The sequence below is a fragment of the Sceloporus occidentalis genome, unplaced genomic scaffold (genome assembly GCF_023333645.1).
Source record: "Sceloporus occidentalis isolate IW3139 unplaced genomic scaffold, rSceOcc1.0.p SCAF_8, whole genome shotgun sequence".
Classification (NCBI taxonomy): Eukaryota; Metazoa; Chordata; class Lepidosauria; order Squamata; family Phrynosomatidae; genus Sceloporus; species Sceloporus occidentalis.
Window position 1 is genome coordinate 20,738,303 of NW_028316988.1, and position 27,071 is coordinate 20,765,373.

The 27,071-nt window shown below is 45.5% G+C and overlaps 2 protein-coding genes across 7 annotated transcripts in view; one reads left to right on the forward strand and one right to left on the reverse strand.

The window, feature by feature from the left end:
- DOLK (dolichol kinase) overlaps positions 1-25,880 on the forward strand; it is a 28,518-nt gene extending 2,638 nt beyond the window's left edge. For 2 of the 5 annotated variants that reach the window (XM_089535161.1, XM_089535160.1), the window contains exon 3: positions 299-2,161. In XM_089535161.1, the coding sequence (XP_089391287.1) occupies positions 410-1,981 (1,572 nt within the window). In that variant the 5' untranslated portion in view covers positions 299-409 and the 3' untranslated portion in view covers positions 1,982-2,161. Of the gene's footprint in view, positions 1-298; positions 2,162-16,539; positions 17,689-24,648 lie in introns of those variants that run through there. The other 3 variants (XR_016282129.1, XR_016282130.1, XM_089535162.1) reach the window with 3 other exon arrangements.
- On the reverse strand, positions 3,739-26,308 carry PHYHD1 (phytanoyl-CoA dioxygenase domain containing 1). 2 transcript variants are annotated; one of them, XM_089535163.1, is made up of 11 exons: positions 25,947-26,308; positions 24,948-25,106; positions 21,967-22,042; positions 19,343-19,390; positions 18,608-18,663; positions 17,714-17,776; positions 17,596-17,617; positions 15,831-15,959; positions 13,408-13,524; positions 12,045-12,171; positions 3,739-4,232 (listed from the first exon to the last, which is right to left on the reverse strand). In XM_089535163.1, the coding sequence occupies exons 1-11, from the start codon at positions 25,977-25,979 to the stop codon at positions 4,181-4,183; spliced, it is 882 nt and encodes a 293-aa protein (XP_089391289.1). In that variant the 5' UTR covers positions 25,980-26,308; the 3' UTR covers positions 3,739-4,180. The 2 variants fall into 2 exon arrangements, with proteins under 2 accessions (XP_089391289.1, XP_089391290.1); XM_089535164.1 differs by lacking the exon at positions 19,343-19,390.
- Positions 26,309-27,071: the final 763 nt, after the last annotated feature.

A 27,071-nucleotide genomic window follows, 5' to 3' on the forward strand; every position in this document is an offset into this window, starting at 1 on the left:
TTTTCTGATTGTGATATAGGCCACACCAGTAGAAATGGCAATGAAAGAATAATTAGCCAGCAATAAAAACATAATAAAACCAGAAAGACTGTATATCGCTTATGGCAAGGCAAACAATAAAATCCAGCTTGTCAAGACCAAATGCCAAGAAAAGGGGCAAAACAAACCTCACCAGAGAGGAATTTCTAAAGTTATTAAAGGCAGGTTTTTCCTACAGCAGAAGGAGCTGGTAATATAACCTGCTTGTTTAATTATTTAATTTTTTGTTTTCTCTTCTAAAAATGGCACTAAAATGCAGTTGAACTTTTGACAGTGGAGTTGAGAGAGAGACTGAGACGGAGCCTGCTTTGGAACCAGAACGGCTGCTGAGGTTCTTCAGCTCACAGGATACAACCAGGCAGCTGGCACTATGCTGAACAAACAAGTTATTGTGGAATCCTTCATTGTGTTCGCAGTCGTGCTGTGTGTACACAATGCAGTTTGGGACCGGTTTTCATGGTGCACCATCGCCCTTGCTATCCAGGCTTTTTATATCCAGTTTAAGTGGGACCATCTTCTCCGCCTGGGCAATGCCGTATTCCAGTTCCGGACAGGAGCAAACAGTGGCCTCTTCCCATCTTGCATGGCTGTCCCGTTGTTGGGAACTGTGATGAAAGAAAGATGCCGAATGGCCGGCATTGTGTTCTTTGAAAGGTTTGGCATTGTCGTGGCATCTACTGGCATGATTATAGCTCTTTTTCTCTCTGTGATAGCCCTTGGGATAACCAAACCTGTACCCACAAACACCTGCATTATTTCTGGCATCGCTGGCAGTCTGATAATCTATACCATGAAGCATTCCTTGACAGTCTCAGAAGTGATTGAGGTTCTTGAAGTTTTGCTTATTTTTGTGTACCTCAGCATGATCCTGTTGTACCTGTTGCCCCGGTGTTTCACTCCTGGGGAGGCCTTACTGGTCCTCACAGGCATAAGTTTTGTCCTCAATCAACTCATTAAACGTTCTCTGAATGTCAGTGAGAGCAAAGGAGACCCTGTAGACTTCTTCCTCTTCGTGGTGGTAGTTGGAGTGGTTCTCCTTGGACTGTTCTTCACAGCTCTGTTTTTCTTCATGGATTCTGGGACCTGGATTTCCTCCATGTTCTTCCACATGATGACTGCAGTGCTGGGCCTAGGGGTTATTATGCCTTGGCTGTATCGTCTGATCAAGAGGAATCCCATGTTCTGGTTGTACCAGTTCTTGTCACAGACACAGACTCGAGTTTACCTCCTGGCCTATTGGATCCTTCTGGCTTTTTCTGCATGCGCCGTGGTTCTCTACCAAAACACCAAGAGGTCCTCTGGCTCTAAAAAACACCAGGCATCAACCATAATCAGAAAATATTTCCACTTTATTGTGGTGGCAACATATGTGCCGGGGCTCATCTATGATCGCCAGCTACTCTATGTTGCTGCTGTGGTGTGCCTGGGGGTCTTCATTCTTCTAGAATACATCCGATACTTTACTATCAAACCGTTTGGACACTGGCTCCGTCATTTGCTGTCTCTCTTTTTGGATGAACGGGACAGTGGGCCTTTGATTTTGACTCATATCTACCTTCTCCTGGGGATGTCCCTCCCTGTGTGGCTGTTCCCCAGACCTTGTGCCCCAAAAGGAACTTTGCCTGGAGCAGGAGCCTTGGCTCCCTACTCTGGGGTTCTGGCCGTGGGAGTTGGAGATTCTGTCGCCTCTATTTTTGGTACTACAATGGGGGAGATCAGATGGCCCGGAACAAAGAAAACATTTGAAGGGACGATGACGTCCATATTTGCACAGCTCATAGCAGTGGCCATCATCCTCATTTTTGACACTGCTGTGGACCTCAATGCCAGCTACTCCTGGATCCTGGCTTCCATCAGCTTGGTTTCGCTTTTAGAAGCCTACACCAGCCAAGTAGATAATTTAATTCTGCCACTCTACCTCCAGATTCTACTGATGGCTTAGGCGTGTCTTGATAGGAAGAGATAAATGGGGACAGTAACAGAATACTTCCCTGTCTTTGCTTGGACAGCTGCTTTGGATCAACGTATAGTGTAAAGTGATATCATGGCTGTGATTTGTGAAACAGATAATGTCAAAATGATTACTCTTGGATCAAATTAATATTTAAAACTGGAATGTAAACATGTTTGTAAGCTATTGTTCTTTTTCATTCCATGGCTGAAAGCACTCCCGCAACATAATCTATATGGTATTGGTTTGGCAGATTTTTGCCTGGTTGACTTTTTAAAAACTGGAATAGCAGGAACATAGGAAGCTGCTTTATATGGGATCCTTCTGGCCCAGTATTGCTAGCTTTGACAGGCAATGACTCTCAAGAGCTTCAGATGGAATCTTCCCCAGTCCTTCCCTAATGGCTTCCTATCCAAATATTAAACAGGCCTGCCCTGCCCTACCTTCCCAAATTGGGTGTATTCACGATAGAATGGCAGTGAAAGCATCAGGATTATAGAGAGAGAATTAGGTCCAGTGGTCCTTAACCTTTGGTCTCCAGATGCATTACAGCTCCAAAAGACCTGGCCTTCAGCCATTGTGACTGAGGCATCTGGGAGTGTTCCAGCATCCTTAGCCAGTATAGACAATGTGCAGAAATGTTAATATGTGTGGTAGCCAGCAAACTATCAGAGTCTTAAGATCAGACATTTCTGCAGTTTTTCTTTAATCCCTGAAGAGCTTAAAACATCCAAGGCCAAAATGTGTCAACCTTTCTAATGACTAAACATTAGAATGTCAACATCTTGAGACATTTCTCTTTTGTTTTGTGTAATAAGATGGCTGGATCTTGTGAGATGCGAGAGGTGTTGCCCAGGTCTATGGTACTTAATGTGCCTTCAAAGTTCAGCATGATTGTACCCCCACTTGGAGGGTGAGGTGAAAGCAAAATATTTTGTCTCGCTATCCAAGATTGGTGGGTCCCTGTCATGAACTGGTCTTTTGGAGTCTTAATAGAAACTGCTACCAATGGTACCCACTTTGGACATGCCACTGAGGATGAGCACTGGGATGGGAGCGCATGCCCTCTTGCAATCATCCCATGGTCTCTGCTGCTTGTTGAAGGAACAATCATACAATATGAAAAAAGCAAAGAAATACTCACAGTACATTGCATGCACTCTCACTTTTTAAATCTGACTGGCTCCTTTCCAAGAGCCAGCATGGTGTAGTGGTTTGAGAATTGAACTATGATTGGAGACAAGGGTTTGAATCCCAGCCCAGTCATGCAAACCCCCTGAGTGACCTTGGGGAAGTCACATACTCTCAGGAAGGCAAAGGCAGGCCCCCTCTGAACAACTCTTGACAATAAAATCGGTGAGAGACTCGCCTTAGGGTTGTCATACGTCTGAAATGACTTTAAGGCACAACAAGAAGCCTCCCTTCCAAAACATGAACTTTCTGCCATTCAAAGTATTTCCAGTAGGGATTCTTTCCCATTTTCTGTATTTGATGTATTGCTATTCAATTGCAGGACTTTTCAAGGCAGTGAAAAGGCCTTGAAAACTTTGTATGGAAAATCTCACATACTGTGGAGCATGTCTTGAAATAATAAGTCCTAGTTGCTCTCTCTCTTTTTTAATGAAAGCTAAAATGGTCAGAGAGAAGGTCACATTCCCTGGGTTAAGCCTTCAGCACCTTCTGTAATACACATGCACACCCTCCTCTACTTTTTAAAAAAACATTATAAATCACAAGAAAAGAAAGGATAGCTCCATGTAAGGTTTATTGTGTAGCGTTAGTGGCTGTGATCTTGCAGCATTCTATTTTATTAGGAGTGCAAAGTCTGAATTTATTTGTTTTACTACGTGACTTTTCCCACTCTTCGTCTTCCAAGGAGTTGAAGACAGAGCACATCCAGCAGCCATTTTCATATGCACAATGTCTGTGCAAAATGATGAGACCAAGGTCAGACAGCAGGGTGCGTGACTGAGTGGCCATTAAATTAGGGGGAAGCCCTTCCAAGCCATTGTTTTGATAATCCTTACCCCTCACTATTGCTGTTGTCATCCTGCCTTGCTCCCAGTCTTTTCAATTCAGCAGTGAAATGGCACAGACATTGTTAGGTTTAGATCCAAAACAGGATGCAGAGAGTGCTGGAGCTCCATGTCTGTGACGGCCAGCCAGTCCTTCATCTTCCAAAGGCTCCTGTTAATTGTGTGTATATAGAGATGGGAAAGGCAACTCAGGGGTAGGTTGAAGCCTGGAAGATGAAAAAGAACCAGAAAAGAATCTGTTAAAACATGACAAATTTGCTTGGCCACAATTGGCAAACAGAATGATGAGATCTAATGGAAGGTTTAATTTGAGAAGGACAGGTTGCTTACCTGTAACAGTGTTTCTTCGAGTGGTCATCTGCGAATACATACAAATGGGTTGTACTGCGCCTGCGCAGTACCTTCGGAAACTTCTAGAATCACTGGGCAAAGTACTCTTTGCAACATATAGAAACTTTTTGGCGGTAGCTCCGCCCATCCCTTATAAAGCCCCTGGTTTCCCGCTCTTTCCCCAGTTCCGCCATTTTTCCGCCAAGTAGGCGACAAGGAGTGAGCCAATTCAAAGCAGGACACCGAGGGGAGGATGGGCGGGATTTGTATGTATTCGCAGATGACCACTCGAAGAAACACTGTTACAGGTAAGCAACCTGTCCTTCTTCTTCGTGGTCTCTGCGAATCATACAAATGGGTTGAGACTAGCAAGCTAAGGTTAACGGCGGAGGGAGTGTCCTGACACCATATTTAACCAACAATTGTTTATTCATCACAATAAACAGAATTCAGAAACACACTGAGTCAAAGACCCGTTTGTTGTACCCTGAGTAAAATGCATAAACAAAGGGCTTCCACCCCTAAGGGGAGAAGGATAAACCAGGTAGCTAAATATGCACAAAGGACACCTGAATCAGTGTAATCCAGACACCAGGATAGCCCTGCCAAAGGCTGCATCCCTTTTGGCCCTGGTGTCCAACCTGTAATGCTTGATAAATGTCAGGGGCTGTGACCACACAGCAGCCTTGCAAATGTCATCTAAAGAAATCCCTGACAAGAAGGCAGAGGATGAGGCTACCGCCCTTGTGGTGTGGGAGCGAACCCTAGCCGGCAACGGCTTCCCCAAGAGTTCATATGCCAAATAGATGGTGCTAGACACCCACTTGGAGAGTCTCTGAGCCGAAACCGGTAATCCCTTTTTCGGTCCCGAGTAGCACTGAAACAGTCTCTCGGACCGGCTCGAGTCTCTAGTTCTGTCCAAATAAAAAGCCAGAGCCCTTCGGACATCTAGGGTGTGGAGGGCCCTTTCCGCATCCGTAGTCGGGTTCGGGGCCAAGGTAGGAAGAACAATGTCCTGACACATATGGAACAATGACACAACCTTGGGCAGGAACGTAATGTCCGTCCTAAGGACTACCTTGTCTAAATGAAACTTGAGGAATGGCTGGTCCCTTCTCAGTGCACAAAGTTCTCCAGCCCGACGAGCGGAGGTGATTGCCACTAAAAAAACAGTCTTCCAGGTCAGGAGCCTAATGTCTGTTGTGGCCATGGGCTCAAAAGGCCTGGACTGCAGGGCTCTCAACACCCCCTCTAGACTCCAAGCAGGGGGAGGTAAGGACACTTGAGGGTTTAAATTATTATAACCCTTAAGAAAACCCCTAATCAGAGGATCCTTGAAAAACGAAGGCTTACCCTGAAATTGGAAGAAGGAACAAATGGCCGACAGGTAGCACTTGATTGAAGTGAGGCAGAGGCCAGAGTCGACCAGGGACATCAAAAAGTCCAACACCACTGACGTGGAGACCTGGGCAGGAGAAAGGTGCCTGTCCGCCAGAAACTTAAGAAATTTGGTCCACTTTTGGGAATAAGATTTACGGGTGGCCGGCTTCTGGGCAGCTAGGATGATTCTGCGCACCGGGTCAGGTAAGCGTGCTAGGGACGGATCCTCCAAGCTACTAGGGGAAGGGTGTCGATGTCGGGATGGTGGACGCGACCCCCTTGAACTGTGAGGAGATCCGGCCTGCGCTCGAGCCGGAGAAAGGTGTCTCGGGAGAGGTGAAGGAGGCTCGGGAACCAGGGTTGCCCTGGCCACCACGGAGTGATCAGAATGGCGTTGGCAGCTTCGAATGTCATCTTGGATATTGTCCTGGTGATCAGAGGGAACGGGGGGAAGGCGTATAGCAACATCCCCGACCACTCGAATCCGAACGCATCTCCGAGGGAGTTCTCGTCTCGCGTCCGGGAGCAGAACTGGGGACAATGTGTGTTGTGGACAGTCGCGAACAGATCTATCTGAGGAGTTCCCCATCGACGGAAGAGGTCGTTCACCGTGTCCGGGTGGAGCCTCCACTCGTGGCACGACGATGGGGATCTGCTGAGCAGGTCCGCGAGGTCGTTTTGAGCCCCTGGCAGGTGAACCGCTTGAAGGAGAATCTCCCGGTCGATGCACCAGTCCCACACCCGGAGCGTGATGTCGAGGAGGGTGCGCGACCTGGTGCCCCCTTGCTTGTTCAGGTAGAACATCACTGTGGTGTTGTCCGTCCGGAGCTGCACAACCTTGTGGGAGAGGGAGGATTCGAACGCCCGTAAGGCCTTTTCTACGGCTATCAGTTCCAGGGCATTGATGTGAAGGTCCCTCTCGTCGGGCGACCAACGGCCCTTCGCCCAGAGACCTAGCGCGTGAGCTCCCCATCCTTCGTCTGACGCGTCTGTGGTTAGTGTTATCTCCGGCTGGGGCTGGGAGAACGGCATGCCTGCGCAAGCGTTCCGGGAATCGAGCCACCAATGGAGAGAGCGGACAACCGGCCTCGGGATGGTGAGGAAACGGGATGGCAGGTCGGTCTCTGGATTGAAAACTGACAGGAACCAAAACTGAAGGATTCGGGATCGAAGCCTTGCCCATGGTGTAACGAAGGTTGTGGATGCCATGTGTCCGAGGGCCACCTGGACGTCTCTGGCGATGACTCGTCTCCGGCCCATACACCTTCGGACAGCCACTCGGAGCGCGGCAAACCGGTCGAAGGGAAGGAACGCCATGCAACTGTCGGAGTCTAGGATGGATCCGATGAATCTTATCTGCTTGGTGGGGAGCAGCTGCGACTTGTCGGGATTGACCACCAGTCCCAAGTCCTTTAGGAGAGTTAGAGTTGCCGAAGTATGTCGATGGAGTTCCTGGCTCGAAGGTGCCACTATCAACCAGTCGTCCAGGTACGGGAAGATCCTGATGCCTCGGCGATGGAGGTGGGACACTACCGGTGCCATGCACTTTGTGAACACCCGAGGAGCCGTGGCGAGGCCGAAGGGCAGAACGTTGTACTTGTAGATGTCCGGTCCGACGGCAAAGGCTAGGAACCGGCGGTGGCTCTCCCGGATGCTGACATGGAAATAGGCATCCTTCAAGTCGATGGTCGCAAACCACAGGCCCTGGTGCAACAAAGGTAAGATAGAGGCAAGGGTTACCATGCGAAATCGGTGATAGGAAAGGTAAGCATTAAGAGCCCTCAAGTCCAGAATAGGCCTAATGCCCCCATCAGACTTAGGGACCGTGAAGTAACGGGAGAAAAAACATCTGGGAACGTCGACAGCATCGACGGGCGAGATGGCGCCCTTAGACAGCAAAGCGCGTACTTCGTCGAGAAGGGTGTCTGAGGGGGGGGTGGACAGGAAAACTCCAGTTGGAGGGAGTTCTTCGAATTCAAGGGCATACCCCCTACAGACGATGGTGAGGGCCCAAGAATCGGTAGAGATGGAAGCCCAGATGTTGAAGAAGGGCTTTAGTCTGTCCAAAAAAGAGACGGAAGAGGAGACGACGGAGTACGCGGCACCGCTTCAGGTCCTCTTTTTATTCTGGTCGGGATCCTGCCTCCGGTAATTCTTCTTATATTTGGGAGCGGAGCGGCGACCGGAAGAGGAGGAGGACTGAGAGGGGTACCTCTGCCTGGGTTGGTCCTGGCGCTGGTAGGGGCGATCCTGTTGGTAGGATCTCTGGCCTTGACCGTACCATGGGCGGACGCCTGTGAAACGCTTACGGGAAGCCTGAGGAGAGGAAGACATACCGTGCTTCTTCGCGGCCGTCCGCATGCGGTATTTAAAATTGAGCTTCTCGTCCGTCTCTCTGTGGAAGAGGCCGTCCTCATCGAATGGCATGTCCTCAATGGTGGTACGGGCGTTCTGATTGAGGTCCGAGGATCTGAGCCAAGCATGTCTGCGGAGGGCAATCGCTGCAGCCATGGACCTCGCCGAACAATCGGTGGAATGCCTGGTCGACGTGATGAGCCAACTCCCAATGGAGTGGGCCTCATCCCGAACCTCGGAGAGGGTGGCCTGAGATTCATCGGGAAGGTCGGGGATAAGTGGAGAGATCTTTTCCATAAGCCACTGGATATAAGCACCCATACAGGCATTATAATTGGCCACTCTGATCCCCAGGGCTGAAGAGAAGTAGGCCTTCTTGGCCAACGCGTCCACTTTCTTGGCCTCCTTGTCACCCGGCATCACGGACGATTTCGGGGTCGACGTCCGCTGGGCGCCCTCGACAATGGCTGAGTTCTGTCTTGGGTGTCCAAAGAGCCATGAGGGAGTGGACGGAGCAATCCTGTACAGGGACTCTATCCTGCGGTTGCTGGAAGCCGTCGCAGCGGGGGCATCCCATGAGCGTCTCGCCAGCTTTTCCAGAGATGGCAGCAGGGGGATTGCAGGTGGAGTAGGCAACTTCCCGTGGATCCTCCTCTCGATGGGGTCAGAGGCCTCGTCCTCTACCTGAGAGATCTGTATGTCCAGTGCGTTGGACATTTTGATGACGTGTTCCGCAAAGGTGCGGACATCATCAGTGGGTGACACGGCGCCAGGCTGGACAAACTCTTGGATGGAAGGCTGGTAGTCTTCGGCATCCGAGGCGTCGGAGTCACTCTGGGGACGGTACCGGACTTGGGGGGGAGCCTCTTCATCGGGGTCCAGGTCCACCACCTGAAGGTCTGGGGCTGCAGCCGTACGAGAAGAGGCTACAACGTCGCGAGTCGGCCTAGGTATTGGCTCCGGCCTAGACTTCCGAGACGGAGAAACAAGACGGGGTGCGACGGATTTTCGTGGGACGGCCATGTAGTAGGTGTCCGTCTCACTATCATAGAGATAGTCCGGTCTCTTCGGCTCTCTTGGAGGAGAAGGAGAGGCAGCCCGGTGGACCATGGCGGTATGAACAAACGACCTGGGCATCGGGGTCACAGAGCGATGACTGTGCGTGGAGCTCGCTGGCGAGGCCGGTTCCGAAATGACGTCGATGGTGTCATCCGGCATATGACGAAAACTAGGCAGAGCCCGACCGACCGAGGGAGAGCTTCTACGGCGGTCAGGGCGGGTAGCGGGAGCCCCTGAGGTCTTGGAGCCCTCAGCTCTGGAGACTTTGTCCACAGGGCGAGATTTCCGAGGTGAGTGCTCGGGGGCCGGCCGGTCCCGAGGGGCTTCCTTACGCCGAGAGCCATCGGAGTCCCGTTTGTCAGAACGGTGCCGTTTGGCCAAGGAGTGCTGGCCCTCCGAGGGAGAAGTGTGAACCCTCTTGGAGGCCGAGGATGATGCAGTGGCGGAAGCCGGAGTTGTCAGCTTGGTGTTCGAAGGCCTCGGAGCCGAGTCTGAGGATGTCGACGGCTTCGGCACCGAGGGGGTGGAGCTCGAGCCCTTAGCCGGACTCTTGGAGGATGGAGCCTTCTGGCCCGAGGATCTCGAGGCAGACCCCTTCTGGGCGCTCGAGTCCTTGTTGGAAGCACGGTCTTCCTTAGAGCTCTTCGGGCGCTTAGGTTTCTTAGAAGGCCGAGGAGCGTCCGCCAAGGGAGCGTCGGTGTCCGGTCCCTCGTGGGGAGTTAACTCGACGGGATTTGGAGGATCGGCCATGAGTTGGGTCGGGGCCTCTGGAAGAGGAGGCAAGGGAGCCGACCCAGTGGAGGAGGGAGGCCCCAGAGAAGACACGGCACCCGCGGCAAAGACCCTAGAATAAATGGCCGCCTTGAGCCTTGTCTCCCGATTCTTTCTCGCTTGGGGGGTGAGGGATTTGCACAAGGCGCAGGAAGATGGGATGTGCGCCTCTCCCAAGCAAAGCAGACAAGCCGAGTGAGGGTCCTGGCCGGGGATCTTCCCTCCGCAAACGGTGCACTTTTTGAAAGGCACCGAGGGCATGATCTGCTTACGGTTCGAAGGTCGACAAGCCGAGGTCAATAACGAGGTCAGTCCGAGAAGAAACAGTCAAGGGTCAAGCAAAGAGTGGTCAAAAAACGGTCCGTGGTCAGTTACCAGTGATTGCAATAACAATAAGAAGAGCGAAGTTCCCAAAGGCAGCAAATGCGGCGGAAAAAAGGAACTGGGGAAAGAGCGGGAAACCAGGGGCTTTATAAGGGATGGGCGGAGCTACCGCCAAAAAGTTTCTATATGTTGCAAAGAGTACTTTGCCCAGTGATTCTAGAAGTTTCCGAAGGTACTGCGCAGGCGCAGTACAACCCATTTGTATGATTCGCAGAGACCACGAAGAAGAAATTTATTTTTGAATCTCATAGATCTTGATTTAACAAGAAACGTAAGACTGCCTTCCAACACAGCCTTCTTTAACCAGGAGGCGCTTCAGATGTGTTGGACTGTATCCCCATCATTGACTGACTGAGTAGAGGATACTGGGCTTCTGAGTAGTCCAATGCATCTGGAGGGCACTGGGAAAGAGTAGGATCCTATTCCAGTCAATCCAGCTATAGCCATATTTGCCTGTTTACAAAAGACTTGCTAAACAGCAGCTGTCTCCAGAATCCTTTACTGAGCCTGTCTGAACAGCAATATAGTGAGAAAAGGGAAGAGCAGATACTACATCAGCTCTTCCTTCTCCCCCCAAGAATGGAAATTATTAGAAAAATAGATGTGGGGTGAAACAACTTGAAGGCACACAACAAAATAATGCAAATATCCTGGAGATGGGACCCAAGTCTAAAGATGAAATTAATGTATGTTTCGTATGTACCTTATAAACATAGCCTCAAGGTAATTTTATACATAGCATTTTTAATAATTTTGTGCATGAAGCCAAGTCTGTGTACCATCAGAAAGCAGTCACTATCTCAGCCACCCCTGTGGACAATTTTGTAATATTTCAGAATTCCAGATAAGGGAAACTCGACCTGTATTATTGATTTTGGATAAAACGTTTGCTGAAACATGTTCAACGGTTCTTTTCTTTTTGTGGTGTAACAACCCATCTCTATTCTTTCTATGTTATTTCTGCCTCTGGTACCACTTTTTCTGTTAAAGAAGTAATACCCGCAAACACATCTACTCTCAGGTATGCCTGTGTTTGGACTTTGAAAAAGAGGAGGTTAGGCACAAGCCAGATGGAATTGGTTCTCCCTTTGGTAAGCTCACTCTCCTACCCCACGAGAGGGCTTCAGCCACCAATGTCAGAAGCCAGGTGTTGTATGCCTTCAAGTCATTTCCAACTTATGGGGTTTTCTTGGCAAGGTTTGTTCAGAAGGGTTTGCCCTGCCATCCTCTGAGGCTGAGAGTGTGACTTGCCCAAGTTTACCCAGTGGGTTTACATGGCTGAGCCGACATTTGAATCCTGGTGTCCAGAGTCATAGTCCAATGCTCAGATCACTATGGATTCATGTCACTATTTTGGGCCCAAAACATAACTGGGTCCTGAGAAGGTAGTGGAGTTGAAGTGCCATATTTAGGGTCTCTTTTCTTGACTTCAGAACCAGTTTGGGGTCCAAACTTTGCGAAAAAAACAATGATTTTTTAAAAAGGGTAACAGAAGTGGGGTTTAGGGCCACATAGTCAGCAGCAACCACTTGTTCTGCCTATGGCAAAAAGCACTCCCCAGTGACACCAATTACCTTGCTTCCTATCCTCTTGCCACTCCACTTGCTTTCTATACTAAGTAACATGTTTGGAAAAATAGTTTTTTAATCCGACATATAAGTTAAAAGGAAAGAGCAGTCCTTGGTGAATATGCTTTTGAGATGGCTTCTGTGTTGCAACCTCTCTTCAATTCTCCCTACCAGTTCTCTGGGCTCCAGGTGGTGTCCTTGCCTTCCATCAAATGGAAGGTGTAGACATGGCGGGACCTTTCCGAGACATTTGGTTCGCTTTTGTGGACAACCTCTCCATGGATAAGTACAAGGCCACCTTTGCAGAAGAAAACAAAACCAGAGAGTTAGGGAAGCATGTTGGTCAACTGTAGCCAAAACAATTAAGTGATGCAACTGACAAAATGCACTGGATTCCATTACAGCTGGTATCCAATAAAATAAGGTGGCATAAGAGTCTTCTTCTTTTAAGTAAACTATGCTGGCTGAGCTCATGTACTGGGAGATATATGTATATCATGTAGCCAAATCTCCCAATGCTATCCTCCCAAAACTCACCTAGTAAGTAGAGGCCTATCCCAAATACACCCATCTCTTTAGTGTCTGAGGACGATAAGCATGGATGCATCCAGCTATTTTCCTGCTCACTGTGACAGCCAACTGCCAGTGATGTAAACTAAAGTCAATTTACTCGGACTCAAGTTGCTTCAGTGGTTCAGCCTGAAGTCGACTCTGCAATAAGCAGTGCACTGAATCGACTGGAACCGCGACTTGTATATTTTTAGTGACCAGCTTGCTGGCCAAACCTTATCCAGATATGTTACAACAGAATGGGAAATAGTTTTCCTCCTTTGAACAACGCTTCCAACTCACTGCTTTTTGCCTATTAGTCACATGACAGAAGTGGTATTTTATTATTGCTGTCCAGGAAGCCCCTGCTACCTATAGACCCCTGCCTCAAGCCCATTGCCTAATACATTTGCTGTTCCCCTCCAACAAATGTGCCCCATGCTCTGGGTTTGAGGCCAGGGGTTGAGAGTTACTCAGCAGCCTGTCCCTTCTGCACATCAGAAGATACTTATAAAGCTTTTCCTAGGAGTGGCATGCAAGACTCACCCACGTAGCATGGGGCACATTTCTCAGAGGGGAAAAGCAAACATGTTGGCAATGAGCTTGTGGTGGATGTTGAGGTCTACTTAGCTGCCTGTCCTTGCTGCACATCAGAGGAGCCTTCTAAAGCTTTTGCTAGGAACAGCAGACTTAAGACTCAATATCTTTTGTAGCCTTTGTAGACTTAAGTCTACTTTTGTAGCCTTTTGATGTGTTTGGCCAAGGCATCTGAGCATGCATGCTTGCAGTTTGATACCGCTTTAACTACCATGGCTCAGTACTATGGAATTCTGGGCTTTGTCAGAGAGCTCTGGTACCACAACAAACTACAAATCCCAGGATTCCATAGCATTAAGCCATGGCAGTTAAAGCAGTATCAAACTGCATTATTTCTACAGTACTTGTTAAACCTTTGTCTTAATCTTTTTTCTTGTTGTAACTTTACCTTTCCCAACGGGCACAGAAACAAACTGGTTATCATTGTACGTCGGCTCAGTTCCGATAAATGTGGTGCATGGTATCATGCCTGGTGGCGTTCGGACCATTCGCCGTGCGATCCCACCTGAAAGCCAGAAAAAATAGCATATGAGGAAAGGGGGGGGGGGGAAATGCCACAGACATTTCTGTGGCTGTGTGGATGATACATTGGCAAACAGGATACATGTGGCCAAAGGAACTATCAAGGCTTGTTTTGGGCTTGTAAGAACATACAAAAATGCCTGGATCTGTGCAATGGTCTGTCTCAGATAAAAGTAGTACCAGCATATTTTAGCTTTAAGCTCTTATTAGCCATTAACTAAGCCATAATTAGATGCAGCATTTGAACCTTTGAGGGATTATTCCGACAATGAAAATAATCTGGGTTGAATCTTTGTTGTTCGAATGCATCCATTAAGGTTTGGAGGCAGCTGCCAAAAAAACCACTTAACCCGGGATAATCGATCTTGGGCTTTTCCCCTGAGTTGTTTTTTTAAAAAAGTTATTAAAAGTAAACAACTATGTACAAGACATATCACAACAATAAAGCACAATAAAACAATTCATCTCACAGCTTTGAATTATATTGTTGGGGCTCCTTGGGTTCTGTTCAATGTAAGTGGTTCAGTGCTGTTTCCCCCCCCCCCCCCCGAGTTTTTTAAAAGATTTGCATAGTTAGCATTGTGAGCAACTGATGCGAATAGACCCAGGATAAATCAGGATAAAATTCTGCATGCCTTGAACATGTTTCGAATACATCTGTATCGTCAATTCCATCTTTATTCGAGTGCTGGCACATGTGAGCAATGGAACTTGCAGAGATGTGAACTGATGTGGTTCCGTAATGTGAACAACAAACCCTGAATGCATGAGTGATATTATTCACATAGTCGTGCTAAAAAACAACATCTGATTTAATTTTTCTTCTATAAGGATTCTTTTTTGCGGGGAAATGTGTGTGCAAAGAGATACCCTTGAATAGGGTGCAAAATAGCCCAGCCCCTGCATTGCATATATCCTGCATTTGTGATTTCAGAGTTATAAAGCCAAGTGGTTAAAATTAAATTTGTTCTGTTTACTTTTCCCTCAGCAAGGATCTTCTCTCATTGATTCTGTTAATATTTGATGTCTTGCCTGTGCAATAGCTTTTACAGTCCATTTCCCGGCCTCTGCTGACTCAGTCGCAAATACAGACACTGGACATGTTCTTGTAAGTGATTTGGCATAACAAAATTAGTGCTTGTTGTAATTTAAAAACGGACACATTCCCTGGCTGCAATCCTGTATGGCTTGGCACCAGGACCTACATATCACATCCTCCAATGTATGGAACAGCCTCTGGAGCCACATTGCACAGCCATTCCATGCTTTGTGGTGAGCAGGTAGGATCACAGAAGCATCTGTGTTCTGTTTGTTGCTGCCGTTGTGTGCCTTCAAGTCATTTCCCACTTGTGGCTAGCCTAAAGTGAACTCACCATGGGGTTTTCTAGGGCTGAGAGTGTGTGACTCACCCAGGTCACCCAGCAGGTTTCTATGGCCAGGGAATTCCAGGGAATGAAACCTTGGTCTCCAGAGTCTAGTCCTATGCTGAAACCACTATACCACACTGGCTCTATGTTTATTTACCCGGCTGCAAAATATAATTACAACAGCACTGAGACTCCCAGAGAATGCCGGCAGATCTTAGCACTGATGTCATAATTTTGCATCTGGCTATGGGGATGTAGCCAGATGCATCTGCAATCTTGTTTGCTCACCATGGGCTCATTTGCCAGAATACTCCAGGCTACCCCCAGAGTATCCAAAGCTTTATGCTTTGCAGGGGGGACGAAAGGAATATCAATGCACACAGCATCCACACACACACACACAAAAGGATAACCACATGCATAAAGTATACTTAGGTGTGCAAATGTTCCTAACAGGATGGCAGGACATGTAGTGCGCAGGATGTGTCTCTTTAAGAGGGAGGCTCAGATTGTAATAGCGACTCTTTCTCCTTTCTAAATGCTTTGGCTTTCTTGGGAAACCTTGTTCAGCACACAGGGATGGAAATCATGCAGCTCTCCAGCTGTTAAACTGGAAGTATCAGCAGCTGCAGCCAGCAGTGCCATTGGTAAGGGATTCCGGAAGTCGCAATTTATCATTATTTGAAGGGCCACATGAATCCCACCACTAGTACAGCATGCCTAACCTCTTCTGTTCTTGTTGTACATTAAAGAAGGTTTTGAAAGCCTCCTATTTCCTGCTCATCTCTGGCCTTGGAGCAAACCAATGACAAAAGCCCATCTCTCACAGTTAATAACCTCCTCTATCCAAAGCACCCATCATCTTACTTTTCTTCAAAGTTGACACAACTGGAGAAGACCAAAGACATATCAACGTTCTTACTTCTGTGAGAACCAGGGATAAACCACAGGCAGCCATTCTCTTGCGTGGCATTTTCCAGGGCGATCCAGAGACCTACAACTCTGCCCAGAGGTTGTGTGTGGAGAAAGGTGGCATCCTGATGTGGCGTCACTGAAAGCAACAGATAACACACACATACATAGAGAGAGAGAGAGAGAGAGAGTTTATATGGATGTAATGCCTAATAGTAATTAGTATGCAATCATTAACATTAGTATGCAAAGGGATCTTGTAGAATGTGTAAAAAAAAGTTGTAGCATTAGCTTTCATAGACTTAGTTTACTTCCTCACATGTTGTTCATGGTATAATAGATGGAAAATCATTTCCACTAGTGTTGCAACAGTATAATCTACTGGCAGAAGTAGCTTTTTGGGATTTCAAATAGGATAGCTCTATATGGAAATTCCTGCTTTTCCAATCCACATAGTAACTAGGGCCAACCCTGCTAAGCTTCCAAAATCAGATAAGAACAGATCATGCTGAGGGTTGTACACTAGATGGTACTTTTCCATTCCTTCTAGCATTTCCAAGAAATGAAAACTGTGTCACATGTAGACCAGCAACATCAGGGTGTGGCAAAAGTAATTCATACTGAAGGACATCCAATATAGGAGGGCTGCAGCAGTTTACTTTTGCTTGAGACCACTGGAAAGGGCAAGGTTTAATTTCTATTCCTCTCCTCTCCCCCAGCTGAGCTGAGTGTAAACTACTTTTGCACTTTGGATTCAGTGTGCAGCAATTGGTGCGAGATGAAGACTAAGGGCAAAAGTGGAAGGAGGAGAGAGAAACTGGGACATTTCAAATACAGCTCACAAAATGGGATGACAGGACTGTATCAAACTGAGGCTACACCTGCACTGCAAAAATAATGCAGTTTGACACCACTTCAACTGTCATGGCTCCATCCTATGGAATCCTGGGATTTGTACTTTGTTGTGATACTATTGCTCTCTGACAGAGATCTGGGCTGTTTCCTTCATTCCCCATCTTCAGTAAGAATGTTAGTCAAGTATATGGACTGTTCTTGCAAACCATGGTTTGCTGTTTGAGTTTTCACATCAAATCTTGGGTTGCCCAGACTGTGATTTGCAAATCATGGACAACTCTTGGTTCGAGATACTGATTCTACAGTTCTTTGGAAACCCTCCATTTGCCAAACACTGCAAGAAAAGCATAAGTGGACAGCTGAATTGATGGTAGTCCAATGCATTCAGAAGGACATCAATTTGGGGGAGGTTCATCAACACCGACTGGTAATATTTCTGTGAGGTTTCAGACTGCCCATGCCAGTCTCTCATACTGATGCAGAGATTTTCAGCCAAGAAAAGTGGATATGAGATTTCCCTGCAGGCTGGCACTTTGAAAACCACTGCAACAGAAAAAGCAAAGACAGATTCATGTTCTTTCACAGCATCGCTTGTGTAATGTTGCCCTCTCCTTGACTGTAATGTTATCACTGACAGTGATATTGCTGTGGGATATTGCTGACCATACAGGTTTTAATTCCAGTGTGAATGGCACAAGAGTTCATCATCCAGTAGTCACTGGCATGGAGCCTATCAACCTATTAGTTTGCAAGGGATAAGAGGTTCAATCTTATCAACAGAATTTAAAAGAAATTATTGGTAGTCGTACATGACAAATGCTATGAACAAAAAATGTATTTAATTCTTCTCTGTGAAAGCGTGCAGAGATACCAAATGTACCAAAAAGCAACATGAATATTGGTTTTAATTCAAATCTCACCTTCACCACCAATGCCAGGTTGCTGTCAAAGGGAAAGGAAACCGGCATTTAATTGCAAGTAAAAACCTAGAAAGCTAATCCAATTAATAATTTTTAAGCAAGCAAAGTGTTATAGTACCTTGAAAATGTACATGCTCTGTACCACCACTGGGTTCTCCAGACCAATTTGTCTTGCCAGTGTCTGTCAAATAGAAAATCAAAGAATTATCGAGTTGGAAGGGACCCCCAAGAGCCATCTAGTTCAATCCTCTGACATGCAAGAATCCACTACGAAAACACCCAGCATTGCAAGGGATCTGTTTTTTTGGCTTGGTCTATCTCCTGAAGACTTGGTCCTTCCAAACATTAACAGATTAATGAAGCAACACCATGGTAGGGTGGCCAAGAGACCACAGGATGCCTCCCTGGCTATTTTTGTGACCTCTCCAGACTCCCCAAGCCACCTTTTTCTGCCCCCAAAGAGGGTGACTTGCCTCTCCTGTAAGCATCTAGAAGGGGCAATTCACTTTCTTTTAGATTACAGGACCCCTCCATTATGTTTTAACATTTTAACGAGTTAAAAACATTTTTGTCAACCCCTATGGCCCCTGGCAGGGGCTTGCACAATTAAAACATTGCCCTCTAACCCACTATAGTTGTCCACGTTAATCAAGATACATCCACTCTTGACTCTTAGAGGTAATGTCCTAAATAGGATGTCCTGCTGTCTCAGGGAAAGAATTTATGCCATATGCCAAAACTAGCAAACTGCAAATTGTATAGTCAAGAATTCAGAAATGGAGGTAGTGTGGTCTATCTGGGACAGAGAGCAAAATATGTGCACTCGCCTTGCAAAATTGGGAACTGATGGCTGCTGGTAGAAAATTGTGACTGTAGTGTCGCTGTTACATGTGTACCAAGTTCAAGTCCATACGGAGCCATCAGATCCATCGGGTGACCTTACAAGCTGCAAAGAGTTTTTGGGAGAACCATCACATATTTCTATTCCTTCCAAACAGGCTTGCTTACGCACCTGCACTTGTTTGGCATGAGTGACTTCCTTGAAGACAGGATCATAAGCATGTAAGGCTGCAAAAGAAGAAGCATGATCTCAGTGCAAGGGGTAAAACCTCTTTCGGGCTAACAGCCAAGCTTAGTTACAGAGATAGCCTTACAGAATCATAGAATCAAGAACCCAAGGGCCATCAAATCCAACCCCATTCTGTTGGAAGACACAATCAAAGCAATCCTGACAGATGACCATCCCATCTCTGCTTTAAAACCTCCAAAGAAGGAGACTCCACTACTTTCTGAGGGAGTATGTTCCTCTGTCAAACAGCTCTTACCATCAAGACATTTGTCCTAATGTTTAGGTGGAATCTGGACTACAAATCTGGAGACCATATTCAGACTTTCTCCATGTAAAAGGGAAGTAATGGCAAACCATCTCTGAACAAATCTTGCCAAGAAAACCCTATAATAGCTTTGCCTTAGGATCTCCATAACTCAGAAACAACCTGAAGACGTAAAGCAGCAGCAAATAATCCTGAATGTATTTGGTGATGAATGTAGAACATGAATGTATGATTTCAGGTAAGCATGTTTCGGATTACAAATTGCAATTCATGTGATGCCATCTGAGAGTAAAGCACACTGCCATTTATAGAAGGACAGCTCAAACCAGCAACTCCTTTGCAACAGATAGTTACCGTTGATGTCACTCCTTGGAAGCCCTCATTCTAAGACACCATGAATAATTTACACTTACCATGGCCAATTTTGTTAATAGATCTTTCTTTTGGAACAAGAAAATCCCCTAAGAAAAACGACAACAACAAAATAAAATTTAAAAGGAATCACGCAGAGAAGATTATTTGGAACATTTGTGTAAAAAAAGAGTGGAAATCATACAGCCCTACAAATTATTGTTGGACTGCCTCTCCCATCATCCCCAGAGAGCATAATCAAGGGTGAGGAATAAGTCTAGCAACATCTGGGAAAAGAACATGATGGACATTCTTCTGGTAGAGGCCTGGATATGGAATTCCCTTTCATTAGTGGTGATATATCAGTTCATGTGAGCCATCACACTGATGGTCCAACAACTGTCTTACCCATGCATCATAACTACCATCATAACTATTATTTATTGTATTAGCCAAAGGCCATGACAAAAAGCTTAAAATATACAAAACACATAAGATAAAAAGTACAAAGAGTACAAAAGATCACAGTACAGCAGTTTATTTTAATAGGTCCTAGTTTCTGAGATTCATACAGTTAAACCTCAATGTAGAATTGCAGCCAAAATTACTCAAAAGGATTCATTACTGTGTATTGGCATATGGGCTTTAAAAATCTTATAACAAATGGAAGCAAACTACCCACATCTCTCTCTCACTCACTCACACAAATATTCATTCATCACACACAGCAGCATCACAATGTGATATGTCACGTGAGGTCACAATACAGCCACTCATGTAAAAGCCCCCAGGTTCTGAGCCCACATTCATTCCCTGCTGGGATAGCAGATAGACAAGAAATGAGTCTCAGTACAGCCTCAATCAGGGTTTCATCATAAATTTGAAAATTCACTTCTGGAGGAAAAAAGAAGCTTAGAAATGTATCCATCTCCATTTTGAGATGAAGGAGAATCTGGCTTCAATTGGCTTTTAAACAAAATCTGACCAATCTTGTGAATAGCCAGATATGGAAGAAACCAAGAGACTTGCTCACTCTTCTATTCACTTCAAGCATTCCTTGTTTGATGCAAACGCTGTTGGGCTTGTGTAGACCCAGGCTCCCAGGTAAGTACTCCTGGTGCCTTGCCTTCAGAGAGCAGACTCCTAGGTAAGTGTGTCCCTGCTTGGTTAAGTACCTTTTTGGACTACATCGCCCAGGATCCTCCATGCTGATGGGCTGGGTGATTCCGGCAGTTGTAGTCCAAAATGATGTACTTCCAGCCTTTAGTTGGATCCCATGCATATTTTAGGTGAGCCCCATTGGGCTGAACTCAGCTTGGAGGGACGTTGCTTCGAGGTGAGTATGCTCCTGGATGGCTGGCATTGCGCTTGGCCGCCTCCAGACTGCATGGGATCCCTCCCTTTTCTGTCTGTGCTCCTCTGAAAGGCTAAGGCACCTCTCTACCTACTGAAGAGGGGCCTGGACTGGCTTGGAAGACCAGAAGGAAGGAAGGAAGGAAGGAAGGAAGGAAGGAAGGAAGGACTCAGTGAGCTCTTTTTCTACTGGACTCTTCTCTGGATTGTCTGAAGAACCAGCCTGCCCATCCTTTAACCTGGCAGTGCAGGCTTTATGAGCTGGTTGCCTGAATTGGAGCCGAGAAGGAATTTTCCCCTGTTGAGCCCAAATTGGCCCCGGGTCAAGACAGGTTTTTTGCCTTCTCTGCACTGCCTTCCTCCTGAGCTGCATCCCTTTGGCTTGTGGCTCAGGAGGAGTTAAAAGATGGGACTTCTCAGGCAGAAGAATGGACCTCATCATCCTAGATCAATAAAGTTGAAGGAAATGAATTATATCTACAGTTGTCTTCTTGTTATTCTTGCTTATGGGGACATTTTGTATAGTCTGTGCAGAGAATTTCATTTTGGGCCAAGTAGACTGATCTGGGGATTTTGGTTGCAATTCTAAGTAGACTGACTTGGAGTAGGTTATATTGAACAGAGTTTGATTTATCGGGGGGATGTATGGGGAATAGAAGTACCTGTCCTATATGATGTTCACCCCTGGTGAAATATCATCCTTCAATGAATGTGTCATCAGAGAGGAACTGGAAAGCAAATGTACACTGAAGATTGTCTTGTCATTCTTACTCTTATGGGGACATTTTTCATAGTCTGTGCAGAGAAATTCATTTCAGGCCAAGTAGGACTGAGCTGGGGAGTTTGGCTGCAGTTCTAAGCAGACTGACCTGGGAGTATCTATGTAAATGCTCATATAAAATCTTTAAGTCTATCACTTTACCACTTCATCCTTGTAGTTCACAGATTCATAGAGTTGCAAGGTATCCTAGGGGGTCTTTTTTGTAACCAACTTGGTTTGAACCACAGTTTAAACTAACCAACATGATCTAAACCATAGTTTAGACCAACCTGGTATATACCAACATGATTTAAATCAAGCAGATTTAAACCCTGGCTTAGACCAACCTGGTCCAAACCAACACAATTTAAACCCGGGTTTAAACCAACATGATTTAAACCATAGTTTAAACCATAATCCTCAGTTTAAACAGGTGTATTGTGTGGCTGGATGAGATCAAGATTCAAAGACAGGGTGCCTGTCTTTGCTACAGCTGTCAAACAAAATCTATGGTTACTAAGATCTTTTTCAAACCAGTGCATCTGATCTCTAGGTATAGAGGTAAATTATTACCTTTTCCATCGAAAACACCTTTTTCAAAAAAGAATCTGATTTTATCTCCACTGGTGATGAAATATTCAGCGCTGCCCTATTGGAGAGCAACATGAAAATAAAAATGTTAACATCATAAAGGACATCAGTGTTATTTCTGACAACGTTTCATGGCAATTTTCGGACTACTGGCAGCTTGATCCCAGCAGAAGAATTTGGGAATTAGAACCTGCATCAGACTATTCTCTGAACCATGAAGGAGTTTGGAGGAAGGATAAACAATCGTCCATGTGTTTCCTTGGAGTACAACTCCCATAAGCCCTACCCATAAGACCATCCGATTGTCAATAATGATGGCAACTGTAGTCCGTTCCAACTACAATTGCCTTAATGTTTAATTTATAAATAACTTTAGCATATATACTCGCTGGTATAATGAGTTTGGGCATTGGACTATGACTCTGGAGACCAGGATTCAATTCCCCGCTGGACCATGAAAACCACTGGATCTGACCTTGCGCGAGTCACCCCATCTCAGCCCCAGAAAACCCTGTGAGAGGATGTTGCCTTAGGGTCACCATAAGTCAGAAAAGCCATAAGTCAGATATGAAAGCACACAACAACAACAACAACAACCCAACAACTTACAGTACATGCTATATATTTAAGGTATCTTTTCAAAGGCCAAGTTTATTTCAAAGACTACAAAGGTTACCTTCTGCCTCTGTTATCTTCACAACAACCCTGTGAGATAGGTTAGATTTAAACATCCTGACTGGCCAACAGTCTTTGAGATGGACTAGGAGTTTTAAATCCATGTCTCCCACAGGCTTTTAAAAAAAATACACTCACCACTAGCCTACACTGCCTGTATATTAAAGGCTGAGAAGATAAACAGGAAGGAAAGCAATTATTCTCAATTGTTCTGCAATGAAAGGTTACAATGGCCCCATACAGACAGGCCAAAATAAACCTGCTTCGGGACACTTTGGAGGTATGCTGTTTAAATGATGCATGTTGAGTCTGGAAGCTGTGCCAAAGCCATGCTCCAGTCCTAAGGACTAGAGCACAGCTTTGGCGCAGCTTCCAGACTCTTAGAACGCATGCATCATTTAAACATCATACCTCCAAAGTGACCCTAAGCAGCTTTATTTTGGCCAGTCTGTATGGGGCCAATCCTAGCTGAGTGGCAAAGACTGTACCTGCATCTTTTCCCAGTAATAGGGCAGCATGGGGGAAAAAGGGAAAGATAGAGAAGCATTATTTTATCATTAAAACAAATCTCATATTTTTTAAAAAGGGTTTTCTCCCCTAAATGCAGACCCATGGCAGAGAAAGATTCTTACTTTAAGCAACCACAGAAGATGCTGGACTGGAGAGTCATATCATTCTTGACGCGCACTTGGTGCAAATGCCAGGTTGTGCAGTAGGCTCCCAAATCATCAAAATACCTCTACATATACTGGATTACAAGTCCCATCATTCCCAGCCATCTTATGGGGCTGAGGACTCTTAGAGTTACTCAATCTGTAGTATCAAACCTGAGTTTCCAATGGCATAGGAAATACTACTGATTTGAATGCCTACGATGGGTTAACTATGAAAGTGGGAAGGCTGAGACATTTAATTGAAACAGTGGTCTTTATAACAAAGCTAAAAAACTTATCCATGTTACAAGAGAACAGGGAAAACAAAACCCAAGTCTGCAGTGAACATGCTTTCATGTGACATAGCATGGACAACTGCAGTTAACTAGATATTACTGAACTTCAGGTCCCAGTGTCCCCTTAATATGGGATGAGCCAACTGTGGTAGGAGTTACAAGAGAGTCCAACAAGATCTGGAGGCTTGCATTTTGTCCACCCCGATACAAAATAGGAAATGCACACCATCAGCCTTTATAGTAAATTTTAAAATCTAACAATAACAGGGAAAAGGTTTATATGATCTGAAGAGAAACACAAATATTTAATAACATTTTTCTTACTGGCGGCTCGACTTGAAATAACTTCATCTTGGAAAATAGGTAATGTAATGTTAGAGAAGTGGTGGAAATGTATATGGGACACTTGGTTGTTTGAGAAACTATCGGGCAATAGAAGAAAAACAACAGGAGATGCAAAGCAAGGCTCCTTTATTGAGAAATGGTATCCATTTATCAGCTTTGTAAACCCAGAAACCTACTTGAGATGACCACCAGAATACCATCAAGCTCTTTGGAAAGATACTCAAACACTTGATGGAGACACTGTTAGAAACTCCAAAACCAATATTCAAAGCCGGGGGATGCAATATCCATGGGATATATGAGAAATAAAAGCTTTAATAACCACATATTAATTTGGCAGGTAATGGCTAGTACCAAGTTGTAGTTTGTTCCTTATTTAGTAGTTGCTTTCAACCACCTTGTTTGCTTAGCTATATAAACTTGTAATTTGAGGAAGATTTTAATTCTAATAAAAAAAAAAAATTAAAATCTAGTGATAACACCAAATGCAGATGAGAGGAAGTAAACTCAGCTCTACAAAAGCTCATGCTGCCAATGTCTCTCTTTCAGATAGTCTCAAAAATGCTGCAAGATCCCTCTATATGCTGATTTTCCAGACTAACAGGACCATGTCTTTAAAAATAACTGTTACAGAATGCTGATTATAGCTTTACTGTAACCAGATCTACTAATGTATTCTTGCATGTGTTTTTCAGACACAGTATACAGGTGTGCTGCAGCTAACAAAGCCTCTGACAAAGAACCTTCTCCTTACAAAATCTTTTTATGCCCACTCAGCCTTCCCTTCCTCCTTATCCTCTGTCTAACTGCACACTTTTAAGCAGCATCAGCAGTGCGGTGAAGGAGGGTTGAAGAAATGCACACTAGAGCACAGCTTTGGTGCAGATTCTGATCTCTTAAGATGTGTGTGTCATTTAAACAGCACACCTCCAAAGTGACCCAATTTCAGCTTTATATTGGCCTATCTGAACGGGCCCTTAGTCTCTCTTTGTACCTGAGCCTGTAACTGTTCCTCTTCCTTGGTTGAGAACTGTATTCGGCAGTGAGGCGGCACATCCATCTCAGCGACGATCTTCTGGATCTGGACCCTCATCGCGTCACACGCTTCGGGGCTGAAAAACTTCTCCAGGACAAGGAAGCCATCTGTGTGGAACTGCAAATGGGAAGAAATGTGCTCATTGTGGGTCTGATAGCAAATCTCCCTAGGCGTCAAGATACTTCAGATATATCATAAGGCAGTGATGGTGAACCATTTCAAGGCCGAGTGCCCAAACTGCAACCCAGACCCGACTTATTTATTGCAAAGTGCCACGTCCCTCTGGCTTTCTAGTAAGAAACTTTGGCAAACTCTGTGCTAGGGCAACAGCATGTGTGCCCACAGAGACGGCTCTGAGTGCCACCTCTGGCACGCATGCCATAGGTTCGCCATCACTGTCATAAGATATGACTCCCTGGAAAATATTACAATGTTGGGCCGAGAAGAAGGCAGCAGGAAAAAAGAAAGTCTGTAATATACTTATCAAATTTGCATCAGAAATAACCAGAACAGAGAGGCAGAGAATGCTCTGTGACTATTAAAATTTCCATCTGTCTCCAAATAAACTTGCAAGGCAACCTTCTTGTTTAAGCAATCTTTTCCTTCTAGACAATCCCCTGCCATTTATAGAAACCAAGAAGATTATCTCTGGATGGGAGGAAAGGTGATTTTGGACATAGACGCAACCGATAAGAAGAAAGAAGGTGGGAAAATAAGAAAGGTTGCAGCCAAGAGGTACAGTTGTTTAAGATGCTTTCAGAAAAATGTTCATGCATCAAGTAGAGCTAAAAACCACTAAGAAAATCACTGCAATTGCTGAGGCTGGGAGGGGAATTTACTGTATAGGACTTGAGTTTGCAAACATAGATCTTTGCCTGGTGGGGAAGATCTGCTGGAATTTTACAACTTATTATTATTATTATTATTATTATTGTTTGGTTCATCCCCTTTCCTTACCTGATGGATCTGTTCCTGAGTTACAGTTGCCATTGAAGGCCAAAGGATGGATGTGAAAGAGGACGGGTGTCGCTGGGCAGCTCTTTAGTGTCTTGTCTAAGGAGTTAATCCTCCACTCTTCTGCACCCGTGATCCTGTCCAGCAGCACCATGTGATAAACTGCTGAGAGGACACAGACATTCATGCAAATTGAATTTTCTCAGGGGCCCCTTGGGTGGACTTTGACATCTCTTTCGACTCAATCCAGACAGAAGTGGCGTAGCAGGTTTCCCTTTTGAAAATCTGATCCTTTAAAAAGTTTGCAGGGGGAAAAACATCTGATAGATGCAACCAATTATCCAGTTATTTCTGTCCTGTTTTCTCTCTCTTTCTTTTTAACAAGCAGAGATGTTATGTAAGAGAAAAACAATCTAGAATGGCAGCCTAAGAATCAATGTATGTGAAAACAACCAATGACTAAATTAAGAAGCAGATCCAAAAAACTGCAAGGCCTGGATAAGGGCCACTACTGACTGGGAAAGGTGGGAGTTGTAGTCTAACATGACTGGGGGGCATTAAATCCTGGTTTAGGTGGACCAAACATCTGATCAGATGTAAGGCAACTTTAGTTGCCGTGTCCCATTTATGTGACCCTCGTCACACGATTTTCTTGGAAAGCTTTCTTCAGGTTAACTGGGATGCAAACTTTGGTCTCCTGGAAGTGCTGGTAGTAAAAATGCAATAAACATTGCTAAAAAAGAGTGAAATCTTTCATTTCACTACAGTTGAAATGTAATGCAGTTAGCACTTTGGTTACCAGAAAAAAGGAACACATTCCAAAGAACTAGCACCTTAAATTTCCATCGCTGAGTGGGAATTTGAACCTTAATCTCCCAGCATCCTAATCCAACACTATCAATGCCACGCTGGCTTTCATAAGGCAACTTGCTGTGGTCATTTCATTTAATTACTCCGAGTGCGGCTGTGTTACAAGCAGCGCTCCTTTCGGAAATTTTGGACGTAAATTATATCCTACATGGCCCCAGATGGAGTCCAGTCCATAGTCAGCCATTATCCCCAAGGCATGGGACCATGTACACAACACACCCCAATGAAGTCACAATCAACAAACAATGTCTTCCAGAT

Bases quoted from the DNA above. Each gene is read 5' to 3' on its own strand.
- PHYHD1 (XM_089535163.1), bottom strand. From the start codon at position 25,979: ATGGCAACTGTAACTCAGGAACAGATCCATCAG. The intron at 17,777-18,607 runs GTGCGTAAGCAA...TCTATTTGACAG, and splicing joins CTCATGCCAAACAAGTGCAG to ACACTGGCAAGACAAATTGG. The intron at 4,233-12,044 runs GTAGGGAGAATT...TTCATCTTCCAG, and splicing joins ACCTGGAGCCCAGAGAACTG to GCTTCAACCTACCCCTGAGT.